Below are 23,285 nucleotides of genomic sequence, written 5' to 3' on the forward strand. Positions count from 1 at the left end.
CACTGGACTTTTGCCTCTCCTTTTCTTGTTAGGAATGTCTTTAGGCTGGAAAAAGGGACATCCATGTTTGTTCCACTGATTCCAGCTCCTGTTTGTGATACAGCTGGAAAGCTTTTACTGGGCTGGGAGTAACCTCAGGAGCTGACCCAGGGAGGGGGACCAATGCTGTAAAAGGTTTGGCTTTATGAGTCAGTGCTAGTGTTTAGGTGAATGGCTGAAATAATGTGAGGCTTTGAGAATGATAATAGGGACTCTGTGTTTGCTGTGTTTCACATATAATGATGTGATCTGAAAAGCCAAACAAACACCAGGCTGCAGTAGGACATTTAAAAATAAATGGACATTAAAAATGAAAGTATATTAAAAAAAATCACCTGCATGATGCCATCTATGACTGCAAAGCAGCTACATTCCTATCCCCCGCATGCAGACCAACATGTTTCATTGTCAATGATGCAGACAGAACTTGAGGCCTAAGGTAACACATAAAAAGAAAGCAGCAGAAAAATGGAGCAAAGTCTGAACCTCAAACTGTATTTTGTTATTTATTTGAAGCTTAGCTAGTTTGGTTAGCACACTACAGACACACACACCTGATAATTACATGTACTAGAATTTCCTTCACTGAGACACAAACGTTTGGATGTTGTGCAGAGCGAGTGGAGTGGAACGAGCTGCAGAGCACGGTGGAGTTTAGGTGTGACTACACCTAAACTGCAATTAGCCAAGTTTAGGTGCAGTCACAACTGTCAAAGTAGCTCTGCTGCTAACTTTCAGCTTTACCAGTATCTACGCAGATGATTGACCTGCTTTTAAATCAGAATGAGTTTGTGTTACTTTTATTGATCTTATTCCTTACTCAAATATTCTAATTTTAATGATTCTTTTTCTTAACTCTTCTCATGTCTCCCTATGTTTTTATTTCTTTTAATTATCTTAATTGTACAGCACCTTGGTTAACGGTTGTTGTTTTAAATGTGCTATATAAAGAAATTCGACTTTGACTTTGATTACCTCGGTGGCAGTTAAATAAGTTGCGGTTCATGTCCCATCTAGGTCAGGTTAATACAATATAACCTACTTGGTTAGGAGAACAAGAACGGCCCGATTAAGCACACGCCCGACTTGACTAAATCATTCAGAGCAGCTGAGGTGGGATAGGCTCAATCAGTCAGCTGATCTCAGTCTGACTGAACTGCAAGCTGCCTGCTGACGATCAGATTAAAGGCAAACAGATTCTATACCAAGCAGAACTTCCCAGAGAAGATACCTGCTGATGTCTGTGTTGGTCCAAAACTCCTGGAGGATTCAATGGCACTTATTATGACACTCGTGTAAATCTACACAAAATAGAACTGAGGCTTTGATTTCCTAAAATCTATGTGGTCACCAGTGGCCCAACTTTATTTAACCACACGCTAAAATAGCAGATTTTCATAAGCTACACGATGTTGCTCTATCAAATGAAGTATTATACACTTTGGTATTACAGTTTTCTGTTAAAAGCTTTCCTGTTTGGGTGTTCGGAACAGGCAAAAAACTTCCATAACATGGGGTGGACGTTAATTGAACCCTTCCTCTACTCTTAACCGTAGGTGGGTTTCCAGTGACACGGTGGGTGTTAAAAGGTTTTTTTTCTCTCCTCAGATCAAATATTCTGAAGCAGAGAAAAGGACAAAAGTGTAACTGTCAAACACTTACACTCTGCACTGTGTAAGTGCAAAGACCATTTGAGTAGTTCCACTTGCCTCTGGAAAGGCTTAAAGGCTCTCAGTCATGCTCATTTTACTATGTTAGATTTTTTTGAAGCCCTGCGGTAAATTCCCTGCCCTCATTTTTCACACAAGAACACTTTTCTCTGATTTCTGAAACTCACCACCTTGTTGTGCATTCATAGTCCAAAGGGATGCACACAAATCAGACATCCCAGGCCTGCATATTGCCTTTTGCAACATCCTCAAAAATCCATCTCTGCTATTGGCAGGGCATCGATTCCCTGTGAATGGATGGTGAGTCCAGACAGGGACAGGAGATGATGTGGTGTGAGACGGTTACAATGCACGCGCACGCACGCACGCACACACGCACACAAACGGGTTGATAAGTGTCTGCTAGCCATGTGGGCCCTGCCCATTGCAGCACCATTAATCCAGTACAATATGTCTGCCTAATGCTGTGTGCCATGAAGAAAGGCAGCACTTATCATCTTTAACGTCTCTGGTAGAACATGGCTGGGGAGGATCGGTCACAAAAAAAGCAGAGAGGGTAATTTAAAGGGCCATTTCATCCATATTATCAAAGAACAATATTGAGGGTGAACAGTGAAGTGCAGGAAAATCACGTGTATAGTTTAACCAGAGTAATACAGAATATTTCAGGTCGATACTACAATTGATGTCTGTGATTTAAAAAAAAAAGATTTGGCGTGTTCAAAACAAATAGGATTATACAATATTCATATTAACCCCTTTAATGTGTGTTGTTTTAAGGGGATATTTGCTCTCTGGCACACAAGCTGTGCCGTCACAACACTGTTTCCTCATTACCTTAAAATAAGCTTGTGCTGCAATTTATTGTTACATGGGTTTAGTTTATTCTCGCTGTTGACGTCGCTCTCCATGACTTCAGTTATGGAAAGGTGAGACTGGTATGCTCTCACGTAGAAATGATTTTTGGTGAGATTCAGGTGAGAAAAATATAGGTGCATTCATTATGAAACAACTTGTGCAGACTTCTTTTAAAGACAGAAATTTTCCGTAATGCTAAACTTCAGACAGGAGTCTCACCAAACAGCTAGGCAGTTCTTGAGGATTTCAGAAGAGGTAAAGAGGCAATCAACACTCCAAAAGGCTCATCGAGCCTGACCTCCTTCAGGCATTTCTCAGAACAGTCAGAACGTGCAGAGTTTGACTGTTAAGTCACTGGTGCAGGTTAGCAGTGCAAACTGGCTTCTTTTCTGCTTGTCATGAACCTCCAGCCCTATTGCCATGGAGCAGTGGTGTATTTTTCTTGGCAGTGGCACCTATCACTTAGGAGACGACTGCAGTCAGTTGTGCTGATGTCAGAGTTTGGATGGAGTCCATGCCAATCCCAGCCAGGCTGATGGGGCAGAGATGTACAGGCTTGTAGGACTGTGTATTTGTACCGGCACTCACTTCCACAGTGGAATCACTGTCAGTATCTTCTCTCTGTAAGTGCTCTCTGGTTTGTTTTTGCCCATCTTGCTTTCAGCTTTATGTTAATATTTAAAATGCCTGTTTTTAAATGTGGTATTAAAAGAAGTGTGTATCTGTATATCTGTAGATATGAAACATTCAGCCAGTTTGTTAACACGGTCTATGCGGACAAGCAATTGAAAAGTAATGTAAGTAGTGTAAGGGATTACTTCTTTTTTTTAAAGGTAATATGTAAATAAAAGTCAGACACTGATGCCAACATAAAAACCCATGATGCTGAAATAAACAAAAAAAATTTTTTTCCTGTATTTTGGGGACTATTTCTTTTAACCACGACCGCTCCATATTCTGATTCTTATTGTGAGTATTGTTTTTAGAGCTAGCCGAGGTTATGAACGGGTTACATCTCAGTATATAGACACAGCCTTTGTGGTCAGTTATGCTGGACAACGTGAAACAAGACTGTTTCAGTGACACAAACTCTAAACTCTAAACTCACGGTGACTCTATGACACAGACAACAACAAGAACATAATGACTGGAGGTTTCTGACAGAAAATGAGCTGAGGGGCTCTACCAGCTCTTAAATAAACAGACAGAGAAATACGACCTCCAAGAAGTTGGGAAGCTGCGCAAAATGTAAATAAAAGCAGAATTGAGTGGTATGCAAATTTCACAGTATGACACAGAAAACACATTAAGGCCGTTTAAAATGAGACATTTTACTATTTCCTGAAAAATATGAGCTCATTGTAAATTTGATGGCAGCAACATGTCTCAAAAACTTTGGGATGGGGCCAAAAAAGGCCGGAGAAGGAAGTGGGGCCGAAAAGAAACAGCTGGAGAAACATTTTGAAATTAATTAGGTTAATCGGCAACTGTTCGATTAAATGATGGGCTCTTAAAGGAGCATCTTATAGAACCAGTTTCCCTGTAGTAAAGATGGACAGCTGCAACAGACTGCAAATGTAGACATTTTTGGGATAACATTCCTTAACGTAAAAATCTTTGATTATGTCTTCAAAATATCATCCAAGGATTCAGAGAATGTGGAGAAATCTCTGTGCGCAAAGGAAAAGGCTGAAAATCAATATTGGATCCGTGTGATCTTCAGGCCCAGACATGATTCTGTCACGGAAATCACTGCATGAACACCTCCAGAAATCACGGCAGTCCCGACCTTTCATCATCTGACAACATTTTGAGCATCATGAAACCAAAGATATGACAAAAAAGACCAAGGACAACATTGCTGTCCCTAAACTCCAGCAGGAGATCTTCTCAGGTCCCCGATGTTTACAGATGATTGTTAAAAGAAGAGGGGATGCTACACAGTGGTACGTGGTCCTGTCACTGTTACTGTCATCAAATTCAAAATTAGCCAATATTTTTAATCAAAAATTTAGTATTTTCTGAGTTTAATAGAAAATAAAGTGGAGATGGAAATGAATCAAATGAGTTTCTTTAAGCCTGGTTTATTGGCAAAGTGCATTAAACTGTGAGTGCAGGGATCATCTAACGAGGATAGCTTCTTGTAACTAACCATGAAAACTTCAGGATCAGGACCTTGGAGAGTGCTGCAGGATACATTTTCCCACCGTCTCTGAAGGTTATAGCGAGCTAAGTGGATTGTTTATCGGGTTTAATAACCCCATGAGCAACAATATAACAGTAAATGCAAACAAATAAAAACAAATATAGCTTTAGACAGTTTAGGAAGTCTAAAATCATCATCTGATATGACACTGTTAAATGGCTTGATTATGGTTCAAAGCTCGGAGAAATGAGATGATTTGCTCTCAGGAAACAGTGAAGGTGGCTCTGAATGAGCAGCACTGCACTGTTATCACCCCAGATGGGTCCTTATCAACAGAAGACTCTTTTCAAACCCAGTGAGTTCATATTCAGCAGCTTTTTCAGAGCACGTGACACAAATATGTTGGGAGGAAGCGTTTCTCTACACAGGAGTGTTGTTTGGCAATACTTCAATGAGCCTTTACACTTTAATCTGTCGCCTTTAGATATTTTTCCTTGTGGTAAAATTATCACATCTCCAGGCACAATCTGTCCATTTTATTCCCTCATGGCTGTAAAATAGAAAGCAGCCAGCTGTTGTAGTAGTCTGTGGCCATTTGTATAGCCTTTGTGCTACTAAGTGCTCATCCTTCAGTTATTAGGCACAGAGACCTGCAGGGTCAGATAGAAATGAATGTCCAGCCTTGTCCCACTCGCCCCCTGTTGCCTGACACTAAACCATACCCGATGTCTCCCAGAGCATTTAAATACTCATGACTCAGTCCACACTGAGCTTCCCCGCAGCTGGACTGGTGCGCACAGTAAACGCAAACACATCCTGGAGGGGTGAGAGATGTATGAAGAGATGCAAAGTGTAAAAATCTCATGTTCCCGCGTGGGCTGCTAAATTCTTTATTGCTGTTTAATAAGTCATGGAATATGTCATCCGTGACTTAATTGGAAACATATTAATACGTTCCAATTACCCGAAGTTCCCGCTGAGACCCGAAAGGGCCCGATCCAAACAAGTTCATCACAAGTAAAATAACTCAGTTTCATTTGCTAAATTAAGAAATGTGCTTCCCCGGAGGGAGGTTGGTGATAAAATCAGCAACAGGAGAGAGGAGAAAAAAACAAGCTGCAGCAGCTTCCTCTAAAACTGTGGCTGTGAGGAGAAATAAAAGAGCAGCAGAACAAAATGACTGTATCACTGACTGCTTTAATTATAGGCTGCCATATGCTGGCAAATAACAAATATGGAGAAAGACAGTCGCAACATTATCCTTCCATCTCTCAGTCTGGATCTCTCAGCTCCTCCCCCATGCGCGCGCGGCTTCATTTGATCAAATCCTTCAACTTGGACCACTTAGGCTCAGCCGCACTTTTTACAACACTGCATTTGGGCAACGCCACAACTTGCAGCAGTTCCTCTTCCAGAGCCGAGCACCAGTTTACACCCCGAAAATCAAGGGAGGACAGTCGAGGGGGAAAGGACATCCAGCACCCACGGCATCCTGCGCACCGCCCGCGATGAACGGGGAGGTCATATTTTGCCCAAAGTGGCACCGCGCGTTTTGGTTTCTGCTTTTCGCGGTGCCCTGCTTCCTTCACGCCGGCGAGGCTGAGATAACTTGCCGCTCATGCCAGCCTGGAAGTAAGTGGCTCGGACAGGAATTACTGCTGAAATTTCACACGAGCGAGTCCGCAACAGGGTTCAGGGGACAAGTTTTTGGGAACAGTGAGCGGAGATTCGGGGCCGCGAGTGCGGAAACTCCGCGGCTCAGTTGCGCAGCTGGGTCCGCTGAATGCGCTCGAGCTCGGGTGGAATACCCGGAGACGAGCCTCAAACGGAATACACGAGATCTGCGCGCAAAAGGCGAACTCGGCCAGAGCGAGTTTACGCAGATGAAAGTTTCCAACGTGTCGGCGAGTGGCCAGAAGAAGAACGGCCGTGTCGAAGGTGTGAGGAGGCGCGCCAGGAGGAACAGCCACGGGGACAAAATCGGATCCTCCCGTTCGGCCCAGAATCAGGACCGGGGAGAGGCCACGGGCACGGTGGCTGGGCGCAGAGTGGCGCGCTCTGAATTGCGCTGGAGCGGAGAGGAGCGGAGAGCCGCCGGTCCGAGGCAGGAGGAGCTAAAACTTAACAGTTCGACGTTCGCTTTGACCGGAGATTCGTCTCACAACCAGGCTATGGTGCACTGGTCCGGGCAGAACAGCAGCGTAAGTGATTCACTGTGTCAGCTTAAAGCATCACTGGTCATATGCACGAAATCACAGCAGAGACAAGTGTGCGCGTAGGCTGGTCGCCATCAGGTGGGCACACCGGCCTCAGGACAACCAACGGAGTCTCCGCTGCTTAAAGTGTGTGTGTGTGTGTGTGTGTGTGTGTGTGTGTGTGTGTGTGTGTGTGTGTGTGTGTGTGTGAGGGAGAGAGAGAGAGAGAGAGAGAGAGAGAGAGAGTACAGATCCCCACTTCTTAATTAAACTGTCAGGTCCACATAGCGCTTTGGGGTCCTTAGGGACTAAGTAAAGCGCTATACAAATACAGGCCATTCACATATGTAATAATCTACACATTTCCACACATTTCATGGTTTAAATGAAGGATCTGAAATTTATAGAACACAAGTCAGGAGTCCTAGCCCATCATTTCCACAGGAATCTTTTAACTCATGGTATTTGAATCTCATATCAGGCCTAAATGTGCACGTGGTTTTGGTCTGGTGGGCAAAGAATGACCCCTTGAAGAAGGTACAGAGACGGGTTGGGGTGGGAGTCCAGGGGCTTTATCTCAGGAACTTCTGCAGTCTGAGCAACTCAACTGATGTCGGGATAAAGCTGTTCGTTTTGAGCATCTGTGGCCAGAGGGCAGGATTTTTAGGTAGTGCAGCAGGTTGTGGGAGAGGTGAAGCAACTTGAGCCTCCCTCTTTTCTCTACTGCTGACAGGTTTCCTGAGACACGCCAGTAAAAGGAACTGCAAAGTCGACAGTTGCATTTGCTCGTGGGCCCTTTCTTTTAATGGCAGGACTGAGGAGATTAGGTTTGACGGTGTTGCAGGTCACGGCTGGAGTTCCTCATGAGGCAGGAGGAAGAAACTGCAAATGCACCTGTAACAGGCTGCTTAATTATTGCTTCACTTCTCCAAGTTTAATATGAGGATGGAGCATATTTACAGAGCACATGACCAGCAAAGCTTCTGTGTCAAGTCTCAAATAAGGTGTCAGATGTTTCAGGGCATCCAGAGTAAAAAGTGTGTTTGTGGTTAGACCCCATTCCAAGATCTAAATTAAATACATATTTTTTAAAGTGTCTCAATCAGAATATTGTATTTTTTCCTGTCTCCTCTTTGCCTCACACGAGACAACAATTGCAAAAACAAAAATGACATATTTTCATAGCATAGGGCTAGGACACCTCGCAGGTTTTGAGGGTTAGCAGTGGGGCTGAGTTTAGCTGGACAGTGTTAGAGACTATTTATTTTGTGTGATAAAAAGAAACAACAAATGATTGCATAGAAAAAGTGGAATTCCTTAAATGCAGTTCTTTTAGGATTTGCACTAAAGTGTTGGTATTGGCCTGCTTTTCTTGCATGGGCAAAATATTTACAGATAGTGGTATTAATACCTCAAAGTTTACATACTTTTTTATAATTATTATGAACATTTCTCTGTTTTTTAACCGTAACATCAATTTAAAGTGAAATCAGTTACCAGAAAAAGAGAGAAACCTCCTCTAGACCAGAAAAAAAGGTTATTGATCAAAATGATTTCAGGTGTTGATGTCAGCTCAGAATTTCACAGCTGCAACTGTAACATTTTTAGGGTTGCATTTTTATTAATTATTCATGAGAAAGCGTTATAATGTCTCTTGATTCCAAAATATTCCTTTTCACACTAATGCGAGGGAAACCAAAACACTCACATAGTTACTGGATTTTTGATGTTTTTTCTGGAATAATGACTGAAGACATATTTTTAAAAAGGTTATTATTTTTTATGACATCCTAATGGAAACATTGGCTTATAATTTCTGCACTGCTTTTGGTATTGAAACTTTGGTCGAGACACACTTTGGCTTTTCTTTTGTTGTGTCACCAGGATGAAGAGTGTGTCTTAATTTTGTGGGTGTTTCCACATCGTGGCCGTTGTCCAGGTGATGACGATGTCAAACGTGTCCTTTGCCTCGGTTCAGCTCTTAGAGCAGGTTCACACTCGTCGCACTCGTGGAATTTTAAGCCATTCACTTAACGGCGACTGAATGTAATTGGACTAGAATTAGCGTTCGGGTCCAGCTGATGATGCTGGATCCCAACACTCAGAGTATCTGGAGAATGTGGTGTGAGTCTACTCGGACATGAGCTGGCAGTGGATGTGTCATTCCTTGCCGTGTCGTCCACATTTTATCGGAAGCTGCCTTTTATGCAGCATTTTTGCTCCCTCTGTAGAGGGAACAAGCAGCGGGTGTAGGAGGAGGAAAAGAGCTCAACACTTTGTCTCGGCTCGAATCTACGCACGAATCAAAACCTATACAAATCATGCTTTATCTTAGCGTAAACGCTTTTTAAAAAAAATAATTGCTTGAAACTTTAATTAACATCACGAGATGCGAAGAGAGACTTTGGGAAGCTTAATGAAAAAAATCACTAGAGCACAGTTCAAATATATTCATCTGCTGTGAGCACTGATATCTCAACAAGGCTGCTTGTTCTTCTTCAGAGTCAAAACATAATTAGCCTCGACTGGAAGGCAATAAAACATAGAAAGTATTTTCCCCTCTCTCAATTCCAAATGTCCAAGTCCAACTGCTCCACACTGCACAGCTCGGTGTTACACCCACACCACTTAGGCCTGTCTGTAACCAAACCAATTACAGTCAAACACGTATCACCGGCTCCCATGGCCTGCACTTTGCTTTGGACTGAAATCCCATCCTGTGCCTCGGGTGTTTCTGTGGGCTTGACAAACTAGTGTAGCTCATGACACAAAATGACCGTACAGTGGAGACGAGGGAGGAAAAAATCTTGAGAATGTCAGAAACGGTTTGGATTTTTTCCTCCTGTTTTTCATTTCTGCTGCTCTGCTTCCATCAACTTGCGTTCACCCTCAAAAACCAAACAGTCATTACTATTTAGCAGCCCTATTTGGTTTTGTGATATGAATAGACTTGTGTGACTGTGAAACAATTTGCCCCTATTCTTTCAGCCGATGCAGACGACGAACTCGAGAACATCCTGCATTAAATATGTCGAGTTGTTGCTATAAGCAGGAACAGATGTGCTTGGTCTTTACAATCGGAGCCACTTTATAAATAAACAGATATAAACAGATGAGTCAACGGCATGCCACGGAGCCAAAGTGAAAGGGATACAGATAAGGGCTCTGATGCTCTTAATATTTAACCTTTAAGGCATTTTGGCTCATCCCTCAGATGTCCCAGATTACTGAAAGCTTGTATGTCAGGCTGGATTGGAGGTTGTAATTATGACTCATGAAACATTGGCCACAGGAGTCACGTTAGCCTCAAACAACAAACAAAGGAAAACACGCTTGCACGCATACCCCCGGCATCAAAACGAAAGTAATAAAAAGGCAGTCTGGACACGTGTATTCTACGTTACGCCCATGATTTGTACTTTTATCATACACTTATGTCCAGCTTCAATAAAAATCCAGGACTCAAGTTTTTTGGTCACATGCCCAAAGTTTAACTTCTAAAACTTCTCCCTCTCCCAGAGAATGGCCCCAGTGTTTATCAAGGGCATGATTTGTCATTCTGTTGGACTTTTCTCTTTTTTTGTGCTTGTCAATCCTTTTCTTTGTGTCTGTCTCTTTTACTTCCTTGCACTCTCCAGAAAGACATTTGACAGCACAGAGAGCTGCTGTGAACTTGCTGTGTTGAGCTGTGTAGGTGGACAGCACCGCACTGTAGTAATGGCATGGCAAGATCTAAAGACGGTGTCACTGAGAATCCGTCAATACTCATATGTGTCATTCACAAGTAGTGCAATCAAACAGGCGAAGGAGCTGTGAATTAAAAGTCTTTCTCATTCATTTCCAGTAAAACGTAAAAAATGTAACTGCCATACTGTAAGTGTTGATTCAATTTGAGCTAAGTGCTAACAGTAGAGGACAGGACAAACATTTTTTTCCCCACTGCTCCGTCAGCATTCGATCATTTCAACACAACAAATTTGGCTGTCGGATTAGCTTTAAGTTTGTATAACGAACGAGAACAAAAAAATTTAGGATTACCATCTTACAGTTTAACAGCTGCTATGATCTACGTCTCCAAACCGACCAATATGCAGGATCAAATTAAACTGGCACTTGTGAGAATTAAAAAAATAAACCTAAAACAGATGAAGGTTAAATATGCAAAACAAAATATCTGTGAGGAATGAAGGAAATCTAGTTTTGTAACTCCAAACTTTGACCTGAGCTCCTCCGATTTGGGTCTTTTCTTTATAACTTTAAAAACACGCCCGTTTCATTTCAACTTGATTACTTTCTGACTCTTCATTGTCTTGCCGTCTGCTACAGGATTTATTTTTAATGTTGTAGTGTTTGCTTTTAATTCACTAAATGGATTAGTGAAGACTTGCGTCTTGAGCTTTGATGTATTCTCTTCCTCTTGGGAACCGTGAGCAGATGCATTTGGTTGTTTTAAGGTCTACGTAGAGCTCAGAGTGAATTCAGCCAAAACCTTTGAACAGTTTATACCTCCCCATGTGATTTTATAGACTTGGCATATTGTGTACTTAAAATGCATTCTGTGGTGTTGAATGACAAGTATAAAGGTTATTATTGTGGTTATTAAGGTTACGGTTATGGGGTTAGTGGGTCATTTATAGCATACGATGATCAAAAAACCACAAAACAGCTCAGCAGTAGTGTAGTGGTAAAACCTGCCACATTTAATGATACCAGGCTTCCAGTCTGCAGGCTGTATCATCACTGACAAGTCTGTGGTCCTACCCATGAAACAGCCAAGCTTAATTGATGGAAGTTATCCCCTTAAAAGAGAAGAACTGAGAACTGGTTGTTGTCGAGAACCATTGCCAGTAGTCCAATGTCTTGGAATTATTCGTCTGTCTGCCCTTTGAGCTGCTTATCGGTCGTTGTACTGGCACAACAATCAGCTGATTTCAGTTCATATGTTGGAGGAGGAAAATAGCAGCGCAGTCTGCAGCGTGGACATAACTTTGCTTTTGGTTTTCATCATCTTTGTGTTCTGCTAAGAGAAAGATCATATGTGTTCTTACAAGGATAGAGATTTATGTTGGTGTGTGGAGCCGTAGCCTGTAGGTTTACATTGTTAAATGGTAATTATGTAATCACCAGACACTGTGTTTCAGATCATTTTACAGTGTAACATGAAAGTAATGTAACGAGTAGTATAAGGAACTACTTTCTCCTTGGAGTAATTAGTATTTGTGTATTATGTGTAATAATTAGTTTTTTGAGTAACAACCACGACACTGATCACATCACAGTGGGCAAAAATCTCCCACATTCACACACATCTACCCACAGAGCATACAGTTAATTTCCATTAATATAAAGTCTTTGATATGATGCTTAAAGATGATGGAGACTCAAAGGGAAGCTGATGAGAACCGAGTGAGAATCAATAATGAATCAAATGATAAGTGATAATATAATATTGATTATGTAACTGAAATCGCTACATTCTTATCAACCCCCCGTTGTCTCCTTTTGTAGCCCTGCACCACTTTCAGCTCTACTCAGTTTTTCACCTGTTTTCCTTAATATTTTTGAGTGTTTCATTATTTGTACATTTACTTTATTTATTTTGTGGAATATTTGTAGATTAGATCACAGAGTTGAAAAGAACGATTTAAATCACAAGAGTGGTCTTTATAATAAAAGCTCATTTGAGGCACCATAAGGGCCAGTGAAATGGTTAAGTGCTACAGTGTTTCTGCATCACTGTTCAAACTGCCAACTGTTTTCAACTGACATCTACAAGTAATACAGATAGAGAGCGGCAGATCTAACTGATCAAATACTGACTGTGTTCTTGGTACTGGCAGGAGCAGCATTGAAATTCTATGAAAAAAGGTTACAGGTAAAGAGCAGAGTCACTTTGGGACTGGTGGCATATTGCTCAGATGGATGTAAGACATGCACCGCCACAGCATTATTTACATTATGAAATGTCAGGCATTAAGTACCTTGGTCTGTCACTCAGAGGGAGGCTGACATATTGCCTGTCAGCCTCAGACGTTTGCTTTTGAGCTTGCAGAGACATAGGACAAGCCCTGTGGGAACGTACCTAATAAAAGCAAACAGAAGCAGGTAAATTATGAAATGAAACCCCGTAGAGACGACGCAGCGTGCCGTTTTTTTTCCTCTCATACAAACAGAAAAGTAACGCATCATAAGATTTTGTCACCAATTAATGAGGAGTCGATCATGTGACACTCTTTGAAGAGTTGTGAGAAGCTCACTCACATATGCTGTCTCAGCTGACAGTCTCACACCATCTCCAGAGGTGTTGAGAGAATCTATTTGTGCATGCGTTCCCATAGCCGTAGCAACACCCAGTTTACCGCAGACCCCAGATCTGTTTTACCAAAGTCACGTCTCTGCCGGTTCTCTTGACACCACCGAGCCTTTGCCGTTTGCTCATTTTCAGACATTTGAGGACTGTCGACACCGCGTGGAGTTGTGAGACGAGCAGTAGATGGAAAACATTCACAACCGGCTCATCAGACATGTCGTTTAGAACAGATATGCCACGTTAAAAGGAACCGTGAAGAAGGGAAAACTGGTGTGGTTAGAGGGCAATACGGCTCATCTGTTTTTTACAATCCTGTTTTGTTGCCTTGCAACATATTAAGTCCTAAGTATAAAAGCCTGTTCTTGAAAGTGCACTAAAGGTTTTAAAATTTATCTGTCATAAAAGTTTGGAATGCATTTGCTCGCAGTGCAGCCTCAGGGACAGTAATGGCTGTCTCTTTAATTGGTCGCCAACTTTGATCCTGAATGAAATATCACAGCTTGTATGACATGAACTTTTAAACCAGAATTCATGGTGCCCTGATAATTAATCTCAATGACTTTGGTGATATAATAGCTGTAATCTAACGCCACTGTTGAACGTTTTAGCTGTTAGCAAAATTACTGGACAAACTGTCTTGATGCACACTCAATCATCCAGGTCGATAGATCCCAAAATGTTGAGTCTGTTCATGTGGATGTAGCATTCTATGATCAAGGAACTGACCTCACAGCTCACTTTTCATTCAGTGGGCTAGTTTCAGTCATTGTGCAAATGTACTGTTTGTAAGGTTGACGAAACATTTCTCCCACAAAAAACGTTATGTCCAGATGAACAGAATCAACCTTTTGGTATTGGACAAACTGCTATAACATTTTGTATCCACAGAATAATAAAGACTGACTCTATATTTTTTTCTCTAATTGTACCTGGAAAATTCTCAAAATCAAATTCAAAGAAAATCTGTTTTCATAAGAAAAGAATAGCACAAAATACACCATCAGGTCAGTCATTACAACCGCTCTAAACTGCACACAATGACCAATTTTGGAGTAAAGTTTAGCAACATGTTAACACTTTTAATATTCCTCAATCCCAATCGCGTCAACACACACACACACACACACACACACACACACACACACACACACACACACACACACACACACACACACACACTCGCTCTGTGACAAGCATACAAATTGTAGTAGCTATTACCTGCTAATTACACATACCTACTAACTGTGCAGCAACAGAGTAAACAATACAAATATGGTAAAAAAGTCCAGTTCAGTGACTTGAATCCAATCAAACCGTATCAAACAGCTTCCAGCAGCATCGCTCTGTGCTCCTGACTTTAAGCCTTGACAAATTGATAAATTCAGAAAAAGATCACAGCTGTTATGAAGGGGAAATTAGCCGCAGAGCAATTTTTGCGGAAAACTGTAAACATGTTTGTTTCTGTGCCAAAGTTGACCTGGGACACTATGGTGACTGTTTCTGTTTTTGGAGGAGACTTGAGTGGACGTGTAGGTGATGTAATCCACCCGAGTGGATTACATCTTATGCAGAAGGAGCAAGCTGAAAGAGATATTATACTGTACAGTGGTGTCAGAATGTAGCTTAGCAGCATTGGATGGTAATCTGCAGAATGACTTTGGAAATCACGAAGATTAAGCGAGTGAAGGCAGACACAAGAATTAAGTGGTGGAAGCTGAAGAAGGATCTGGGTGGAGGGGGAGATACCAGATAGCTGTGACAGTACGGCTGGAGTAGTGAGGAAACCTTAGAAGGTGTTTGGTGTCCTGACAGAGGAAGGAGGAAAAGGAGACTTAGTGGGGAAACGAGGAAGTACAGAAAAGCATTCAAGGTAAGAGATTAGTTAGCAAAGAAGAAGCGGAACAGTCGGGTTAGAAAGTAGACCAGTGTGCTATGGGCAGGGTGAGATGAAGGCAGATGATCTGCTGTGATGACCCCCCAAAGGGAGGAAGACGAAGGAGATGAATACCCTTCTTATAACAACAACATTTAATACAACAGAAATAAACTACAACAGTCACTTTAGACATATCACTCAATAAGAGTGAGTTATTGTCACATTTCTTTCAAGGTAAATGTTTGTTTTTTTAAATGTGACAGGTCACCCAGACCCCCCACCAAGTGAAAAATCACAAGTATGAATCCTAAAACATGATAAGAGCTACAATGAAACAAACGTTGCTTAAAAGAATCCTGAAGAAGGGAAGTAAGAAACCTGAAAATAACCTTTACGTTTGTGCTTTCATTAATTAAACTGAATGTTTTTAAAGCTTATTTCCACCATTTCTCACTGTCATGTCTCTAGTTTCCATTCTTCACTTGACCCTTACTAACATGTTTTCAGGTGTACACGCTGTATCTTCAGATGCCTTAAAAAACTTCAATCAATTTCTTATGTAACACTGTTAAAAATGCTGTTTTTATAGATGTTTTCTTGGCTTCTTCCTGACAGTGAAGTCGAGGCAGTGGCTCAACTGTTTCACAGGTATAACAGCGCGTCTTCCAAATAGTCACTTTAAGGTTCGCCAAGTAATTAACCTACAAATGCCTTTATTTCTGTTTGTTGACAAGAGAAATGTATAAAACTTGTTGAAATAGATTTTTTTCATCAAGAAATATAAAAGTACAGTTTATGAGCTGTCGTTTGAGAACTTGTATTCTGTACATTAATGTGTTTTTGGAGCAAATAAAGTCACAGATGTTTTAACAAAATCCAGATGATTATTAGTAGAACCTGATACAGGATTTTAAAACCAATGCTGATCTTTGATGATTTAAAAATGAGATATTCCAATATATTGGCTGATGTGTTCAGTGTTCTTTCAGACACTAAATATGCACAGTTTTTCCTAAATTTTGTCAGGTATATTTATTTATTTACTCATTTACCTTTTGCTTGAGCCTGCTCAGATCAGCTAGTTGTTGTTGCTAACAGAGAGTTAGAGAGTGACCTCTGCTGGTAAATGATGCAACAGCAGCTCGCATAGCAGAATTGAACGGCGTTTCTCCGATGCCTTCTCTTTTTTGGTTTACTAGTCGCTGTAAATGCTGATACCCATAGATCGGAAATTAATTAATATCGATCGCATCGCTGTTCAAATCAAATCAAATTCAAATTTTATTTGTCACATACACAACCATACACAGTACGACATGTGGTGAAATGCTTATTGCTGTGCAATGCCCAACCATTAAATGACAGTAAGAATTGACCTATTGCCAGATTACTACAAAATTTACAGATTTTAACTTTTACAGTAAAAGAATGTGCAAATAAACAGTGTGTGAGTCCAGTCCTACACCTGGTTCAAAGACCGAATAGCCCGGGGGTAGAAGCTCCTCCTCTTTCTCTCTGTTTTGGCCTTAAGGGACCGGAAGCGCTTCCCAGACCTCAACAGTGAGAAGAGTCCGTTGTTGGGATGAGAGAGGTCCATCATAATCTTCCTGGCTTTAGTCGTGCACCGCTTGGTGTAGATGGACAGCAGGTCAGGAATAATTTAATTATTCGTTTTAACTGGTTTCCTTATTATAAAATATTTGGGTAAAAATCGAGTCCAATAAATATATGCCTCGAATTACTAGCTATACATTATACATGATAGGTTTACATCATCCTACACACTTGAGTCATGAGTGTGTCCATGAGCAACTTACCCTTTAATATGACATCTTTTTAAGTTGATTTGGTCACATTTGATATTTGTACACAGCCAGTTCTCTGATTCATGTGCTTTTATTCTCCTTAATCTGTATCCATGTCTGTTTCTTTCTGTTTATTTTACTCACATGCACCCGGTGTCTTGGCCAGACTCTTCCTGCGTAATGCTGCAATTACAGTGTGAGCTTCCAAATCAGGTTGTGAGCATCCAAATTTAATGCGAGTGGAGTCTAATCTGTGTGCTTTCAGACCTGTTACTTAGCACATCCTGCTGAGAGGAAGCATGAAAGACACATCGAAACAACAACCGAAGCTGCTGTGTGGGCTAAGCGATCCTTCGGGTACGTGCCTGGGAGTGATCAGGAAGGGGGGACGTTGTCACGCTCCGCTGAACAGCGTTTACTTGCCATCAAGCTGCACATGCTTATAAACAAACTAGGTTCCTAGTCCCTCTGTCTTTCTACGAGCAAAATCCCAAGTGAGCCCACACAAATAAGTCCTTATTTCTTTCAGTCTGAAGTCATATGGTGTAAACTCAGTCTCTTGAGTACTCTGTCTTCCTGCAGGCAAGCTCCCTCTTCACAAAATATATACATTTTGTAGATAATGTGGGATATTGGGACACTGTCAGCCAAGCTTGCGAGGCCCTTATGAACAGACACTTTATTTAATAAGTACTCTCAGGAGATCCTGAGAGTATTACTCCTACAATCCTTTAGTTTTGAACCATGTACGGTTCACACTCAATTTGTGACCCTCTGACTTTGCAGAAAGTGGGTAAATTTATACACAGCACAGAGTACTGAGGATCTCATACAGGTAGCTGATTGTTCAGTTTCTTCCTTTTATATTGACTGTGAAATTATCAATTGATTCTGTTTTTTTTTTTAATTGACCCATTGCATAATTGTCTTTAATGGCAAGCAAGGAAACAGTAGAAATTCATCAATTTAAGCCACAGTATCGAGTTAAGATGAACGTTAAAGTCTTTAAAGACTAAAATTCCAAAGTAATCTGTAAGCTACTCTCTACATTAAGCTGAAAAAACTAAGAGCATCAAAAGCATCTTTACATTAGTGGAAGATTCCTGCTAAAATAATGTGACATCACCTCAAACTCACAGTTCCCAGAAGTGTAGCGCACCTTCCCAAAGTCACACCACAACCTTAGGCAAGAGCACCTGGCTGCAGCCACTGTGGAGCTCCACAGTATGCTTTTCTTTCCCCTCCAGCTTTATTTCAAAAGGAACAATGACAACAAACATAATACATGGAGGAGGCAATGTACATTTGTAGTGCAAAATAATAATAAAGTGGGAGAGTATGTGTAATTCAACAAATAAGATAGAGAGAAAGATTAAAAGGGAGAAAAAAATAGAAAATTAACTTTAAAAAGAAAGCGAGCGATACAGTGACATTGAATAATGAAAGAAAGACATTAAAAATATTACAAATATTGATGGTTTTTAAAGCTTTCTTGTTGGGAGAGGAACAAATTGTATGGTTAGGGTTCCATGTTGGGTATTTTGGCTGTTTTAATGCATTATTTGAAATGGCAGAGTGAAGAGTGACAGGAAAGCTGTGGGAGTGAGAGCGGGTAGCACATGCAGCAAAAGGCCACGGGTCGGATTCGAACCCGGGCCAGCCGCTCTCAGCCATGCGACATCTATATGAATGACTCTGTCCCAGCCTTTACGATCCGCTTTCGCGGTTTCCACTGTATCACGTGTTTCCACCTACTGTGGATCTCCACAGTGGCTGCAGCCAGACCCTTCTCAACTTAGCGGGAAGGTTAGCATACCGCAAGCTAGCTCTTTCACTCTGTGAGAAGCCTATAGTCTGTACTGTGCTAAGTGGATTGGCGCTTTGTTTTAGCTCACTGGCATTGATGTTTTAACTAAATCCTGTAAACGTATGTAAGAGCAATAGTTCCCTCTGCTTCTAATCTTAAAGTCAGTTCATTGGACTCCTACAGTGTAGGCTAACTCAATTAAAATCATTGTTTCCAACTTAAAGGACAAATGGACCAAACTGTCGATTTGTTTTTTGTCTTTACATGATCTTTTTAACTGATTTATGTTTCAGCTTAAGTGTGTATTTATCAGCCAAATGACAGGGCAAGTAGTGTAAAAGTGTGAGAAATTAGGACCTCTTCCCGCTCCTCCACAACCACCCACACATGCAGGGCCTTGGAGTGGGGGTATGTCACCAGGGTGCAGAGGAGGCTACCCCCCCCCCTGTCCCCTTCTGGCTGCCTCTGCCTCAATTTTATCCCACAACTTAGACATTCACATTATTCACACTCTCATTACACATACATATAGGATCTTGGGGGTGGGCACAATCACGGAGTCCAAATCACCATCAGGGTGTATACCTCACCCCTGACGTCGTTGCCCACCTCTCAATTTTAAATACACTTAGTCATTGAGGGCTAGCAGGAGGGACCATGCGCTTACCTGCTGCTCCTTGGCAGGTAGCTCCATGCCCTCCTGGGTTTTAATTGCACCTTAGAACACATATGCATCAACACTACAATGAGCGGGTGGAGGGAGGTTTGGAGTCTTCTCCCACCCCCATTCTCTGCGGCCTGCTGGAGCGGGGGGGCTAGTAGGAGGAGTTGGCCGTCCGACTGCGGTCTGGGGTGTGGGGCCTCCCTGCTGCTGCGGAGTCGGGGTGGTCTGCCTCTCCCCACCGCAGGGAAAAGGGTAACACCACCTGGGTCTGGGTGCAATTCCCCCCTCCAGGGGCAAGGGTACCTAGACCCGGTTTGTAGAGTACGCTTGGGGAGTGTGATTGTGTGTACAGCGTCTCTTTATGTCTGTCTCCACGTTGGTTGAGTGTGGAGTGAGTGCATATGAGAGCATGAGGGTGGGAATGGATGTTTGTGTCTGTGTGTGCCTGTATGTCTGTGTCTATATGTCAGGTTGGGTATCAGACGCCACCTCTCTGGGGACACCTCAGGCCCTCCAAGGTTTGGAGGCCTATCTCCACCCACCACCACTTCCCCTGCCGGTGGCGGACTCCCTCAGGTGTCGGTGTGTTGGTGGTTCTTTGTGTCTGGGGGTGGGCGTCCGGGTACACACCGGCTCACTCCTTGGCGGCCGCTTGTCGGGGCCTGGGGCCTGGGGCTCGCTCGGGCCCCTTTGGAGGTGGGGTGCCCCCGGCCTCTCGGCCTAGGGCTCGGTCACTCAGGCGCAGCTGGGGGCCGGCGGAGCTCACGGGCGCGTCACTGCAACCCCCCCTGGCTTCTGCTCCGCGGCTGCTGAGTGAGCCCTCATCTGGGACTCTCCTCAGCTCTTACTGGAACAGTGGCGCGGCTGCCCCTCTGTTGGTCTTCCATGGTCTCTTGTGTTCTGGGGGCCTCTGGATGTCTGGAGTTTTGATCTCCTCCATACCCGCTTCACACCCTGGAGGATGGGGCTGTGGCCCCCCCACACTCCCTAGCAGATCATTACATGGAGAAACCTTTGGAATGCAAGCATGCTGATCCACACAGGTATGCACACATGGGTATTCACAGACGCGGACTAAAGCTTTCTTGGCTGCTGCCTCAAAGCACACTGTGCGCTGTCTATCTTGCGTGCTGCACAATATCGTTTATTACTTAGTAAATATTGATATCTATGACTAGCTAGTTTATTGTGATGGTGCTTTGTTTTCTCTATTATTATGTTGCTCTTTGTTGTTTGCTGTCTCCTCTGTTTGTTTGTTTGTTTGTTTGTTTGTTTTTTCTCCATACAGGTGACCCAGGAGTTTTTTTTTTTTTTTTGTCTCTCTTCCCCCCCCTTCTCACCGTCTCTTCTCCCCTTGGGTTTTCTTTCTTTCTCTCCCCCTCTCTCTCTCATTCATTCCCCCTGTCCTATTTATTAAAAAAAAAAAAAAAAAAAAAAAAAATGACAAAGGATGAACTGAAGCTCTGCCATCACGTAATGTCGCATACTGCTGTTTCTGATGTCATTTATAAAAAAAAAAAAAAAAAAAAAAAAAAAAAAAAAAAAAAAAAAAAAAGGACAACGTAATTAATGAGTCCCAGCAACGTTACGTATTAGCTCAGGAAAAAGAATGGCCTTTGTGGGAATGACTTGAATGTCTCAGTATGTCTCTGTATGTTCACTTACTTAATCATTTCCTGATAGTTCAGAAATAAAGGGATCATTTCTGAAACTGGTTCAGTTCAGCTGGGTTGCCTAACATGTCTGACACAGTAGTGCCATAGAGTGTGAGATTTTATAGCAATAAAAGATTTCATTAAAGATTTGTTAGCCTTGTCATAATGAAACCCGTTATTAAACCCAAAACCTGCAAGCCTTGGCCTTGACTCGTTGCAAATGCCTCTATGTGCACCTTTGTGATACAACACATGTATTTTTTTAACACAATGCCATTTCTCATCAGTGCACTCACTTTTCTGCTGCTGCTGGCGACAGTACTGCAGCTGCCCCACTGCCCCCGTGATGTGATTGACACTTTGATGTGAATGACGGTGATGGAAGTGATGGGTGTACGGGAAAGAAGAGCTCTGCACACTATTAGGAGAGCATTGAAGCGTGGCTTAAAGGCTGAGCTGCGAGGTGGAGCTCACTTACAGATCAGATTTTGTCTGGACATTTGTGGAAGTTGTTGAAGCAAATGTAATTTATGCAGCACACAGAGTGTATTAAGCAGGAGCAAGGAGTTTAAATTACTTTGGGATATCTGAAAAAGTTCAGCTTTAGAGATTTAGCAGATACCCTCCAAGTGCAGATTTGCTCTCTGGCACAAACATTGATTGATTGGTAATTTATTTCAACATGTGAACAATATACAAGTACATTTAGAAAAGAAATGAGAGAAAAAAATATACTATACAAATTACATACAAAAAAACATTCTGATTAATTTACATGTTGAAAGGGAGTGGGAAGAAGTATACACTTATTTAATCCCACCCCTGTCCCATAAATTATCAGTGAATATTTAGTCAGCTTCCTTACTGATATAATTTGTAATAAAAATAGTGAACAGATTTCTGATATACTATATACTATAATATCACATCATGAATTTTTTGTTTGTTTGTTTTTAAATAGAGACATTCACTTAATTTAAATATTTTCCTTTTCTTTATAGATCGAGAAGATCATATTTTTATAACTCTTTTTGAACAGTTTTATGTTTGGACATTGCTTTAATTCCATATTCAGTTTGTTCCATAGTTTCACTCCTTGAACAGAAACACAAAAGCCTTTTCTTGTAGTACGTACCTTCATTGTTTTGAAGTTACAAAAACCCCTTAAATTATAACTTCCTTCTTTCAAAAAAAACATACTCTGAATATTACCTGGCAGTTCTTTATTTTTTGCTTTGAATAGAATTTGTGCTGTTTGGAATTTCACTATATCGTCAATTTTCAATATTTCAGACTGCAAAAATAGTGAGTTTGTATGTTCCCTATAACCTGCATTGTGGATGATTCGAATTGCTTTCTTTTGAAGAGTAAAAAGTGAATGTAATGTGGTTTTATAGTTATTGCCCCAGACCTCTGCACAATAGCTTAAGTATGGTGAAACCAGTGAACAGTAGAGAATATGAAGTGATGTTCTGTCGAATACCTGTTTTGCCTTGTTTAGTACTGCAATGCTTCGTGATATTTTGGAATGAATATATCTTACGTGAGCTCTCCAGTTCAATCTGTGGTCGTGGTGTTTATATATTACGCACTTCCTTTGAAACCTCTTCCCCAACATAGCAATTCAGATTGACAAGGGTGATTCTTGCAGCTATTGCAAGGCAGCCAAGAGGCTGCGGTCCCATCTCACTCGCTGATCAGCTCGAGAATTGCACGGGACATTTCTGTGACTCAAATTGAATCCCTGGCAATCTGTAAACCACAGGAATGTGTCTGAAAGATGAAAAAGGTGTTTTCTAAGAGCAAAGCGCATTGACTGAGAGAAGCAGATGAGACGGCCGGTCAAGTTAATTGACCGAGCCTGATATAGCATGGAGACAGGGCGGTAGGGATAGCTGGCGAAACAGGCGATGGATGGAAGAGGCTCTGGTTTTTAAATGCACGCCGGTTGCATTTGATAAGCAGCTGTTTTTTTTTCTCTGTCTGCATTCATAGCAAAATCCAGCTTCAGAGGAGACCTTGTGTTGCCCACTCATGCTCTTGAAATTGAAATGGTGCATAGCGAACAATTTCTCTTTAAAAGCGACAACAAACTGATCCTTTTTCCCTTTTCTTTGCCTTTACAAAAGCCCACACTCTTCCTGGCTGTGCGTGCAGAGGAGACCTAACATTGCAATTGACCAATCTTATAATGAGTCCATATCACAGTGCTGTTCATTATGATCAATGTGTTTTTCTGCTACAAAGGCCACTGCTCTCA

General features: G+C 41.8%; 1 protein-coding gene across 9 annotated transcripts in view; it reads left to right on the forward strand.

Moving 5' to 3' along the window:
• Positions 1–6,011: 6,011 nt before the first annotated feature.
• sorcs1 (sortilin-related VPS10 domain containing receptor 1) overlaps positions 6,012–23,285 on the forward strand; it is a 193,512-nt gene continuing 176,238 nt past the window's right edge. For 3 of the 9 annotated variants that reach the window (XR_015129972.1, XM_086297078.1, XM_086297081.1), the window contains exon 1: positions 6,014–6,914. Coding sequence is in view for 7 of the 9 variants with exons in the window: in XM_086297078.1 (XP_086153204.1) it covers positions 6,222–6,914 (693 nt within the window). In the remaining 2 variants the exon portion in view is untranslated. Of the gene's footprint in view, positions 6,915–23,285 lie in introns of all 9 variants that reach the window. The other 6 variants (XM_086297080.1, XM_086297082.1, XR_015129971.1 and 3 more) reach the window with 4 other exon arrangements.

This window comes from Aulonocara sp. 'chitande type north' Nkhata Bay, linkage group LG6 (assembly GCF_057382095.1).
Source record: "Aulonocara sp. 'chitande type north' Nkhata Bay isolate Kocher_YH1m ecotype deep benthic linkage group LG6, A_spYH_male_GT1.1, whole genome shotgun sequence".
Lineage (NCBI taxonomy): Eukaryota > Metazoa > Chordata > Actinopteri > Cichliformes > Cichlidae > Aulonocara > Aulonocara sp. 'chitande type north' Nkhata Bay.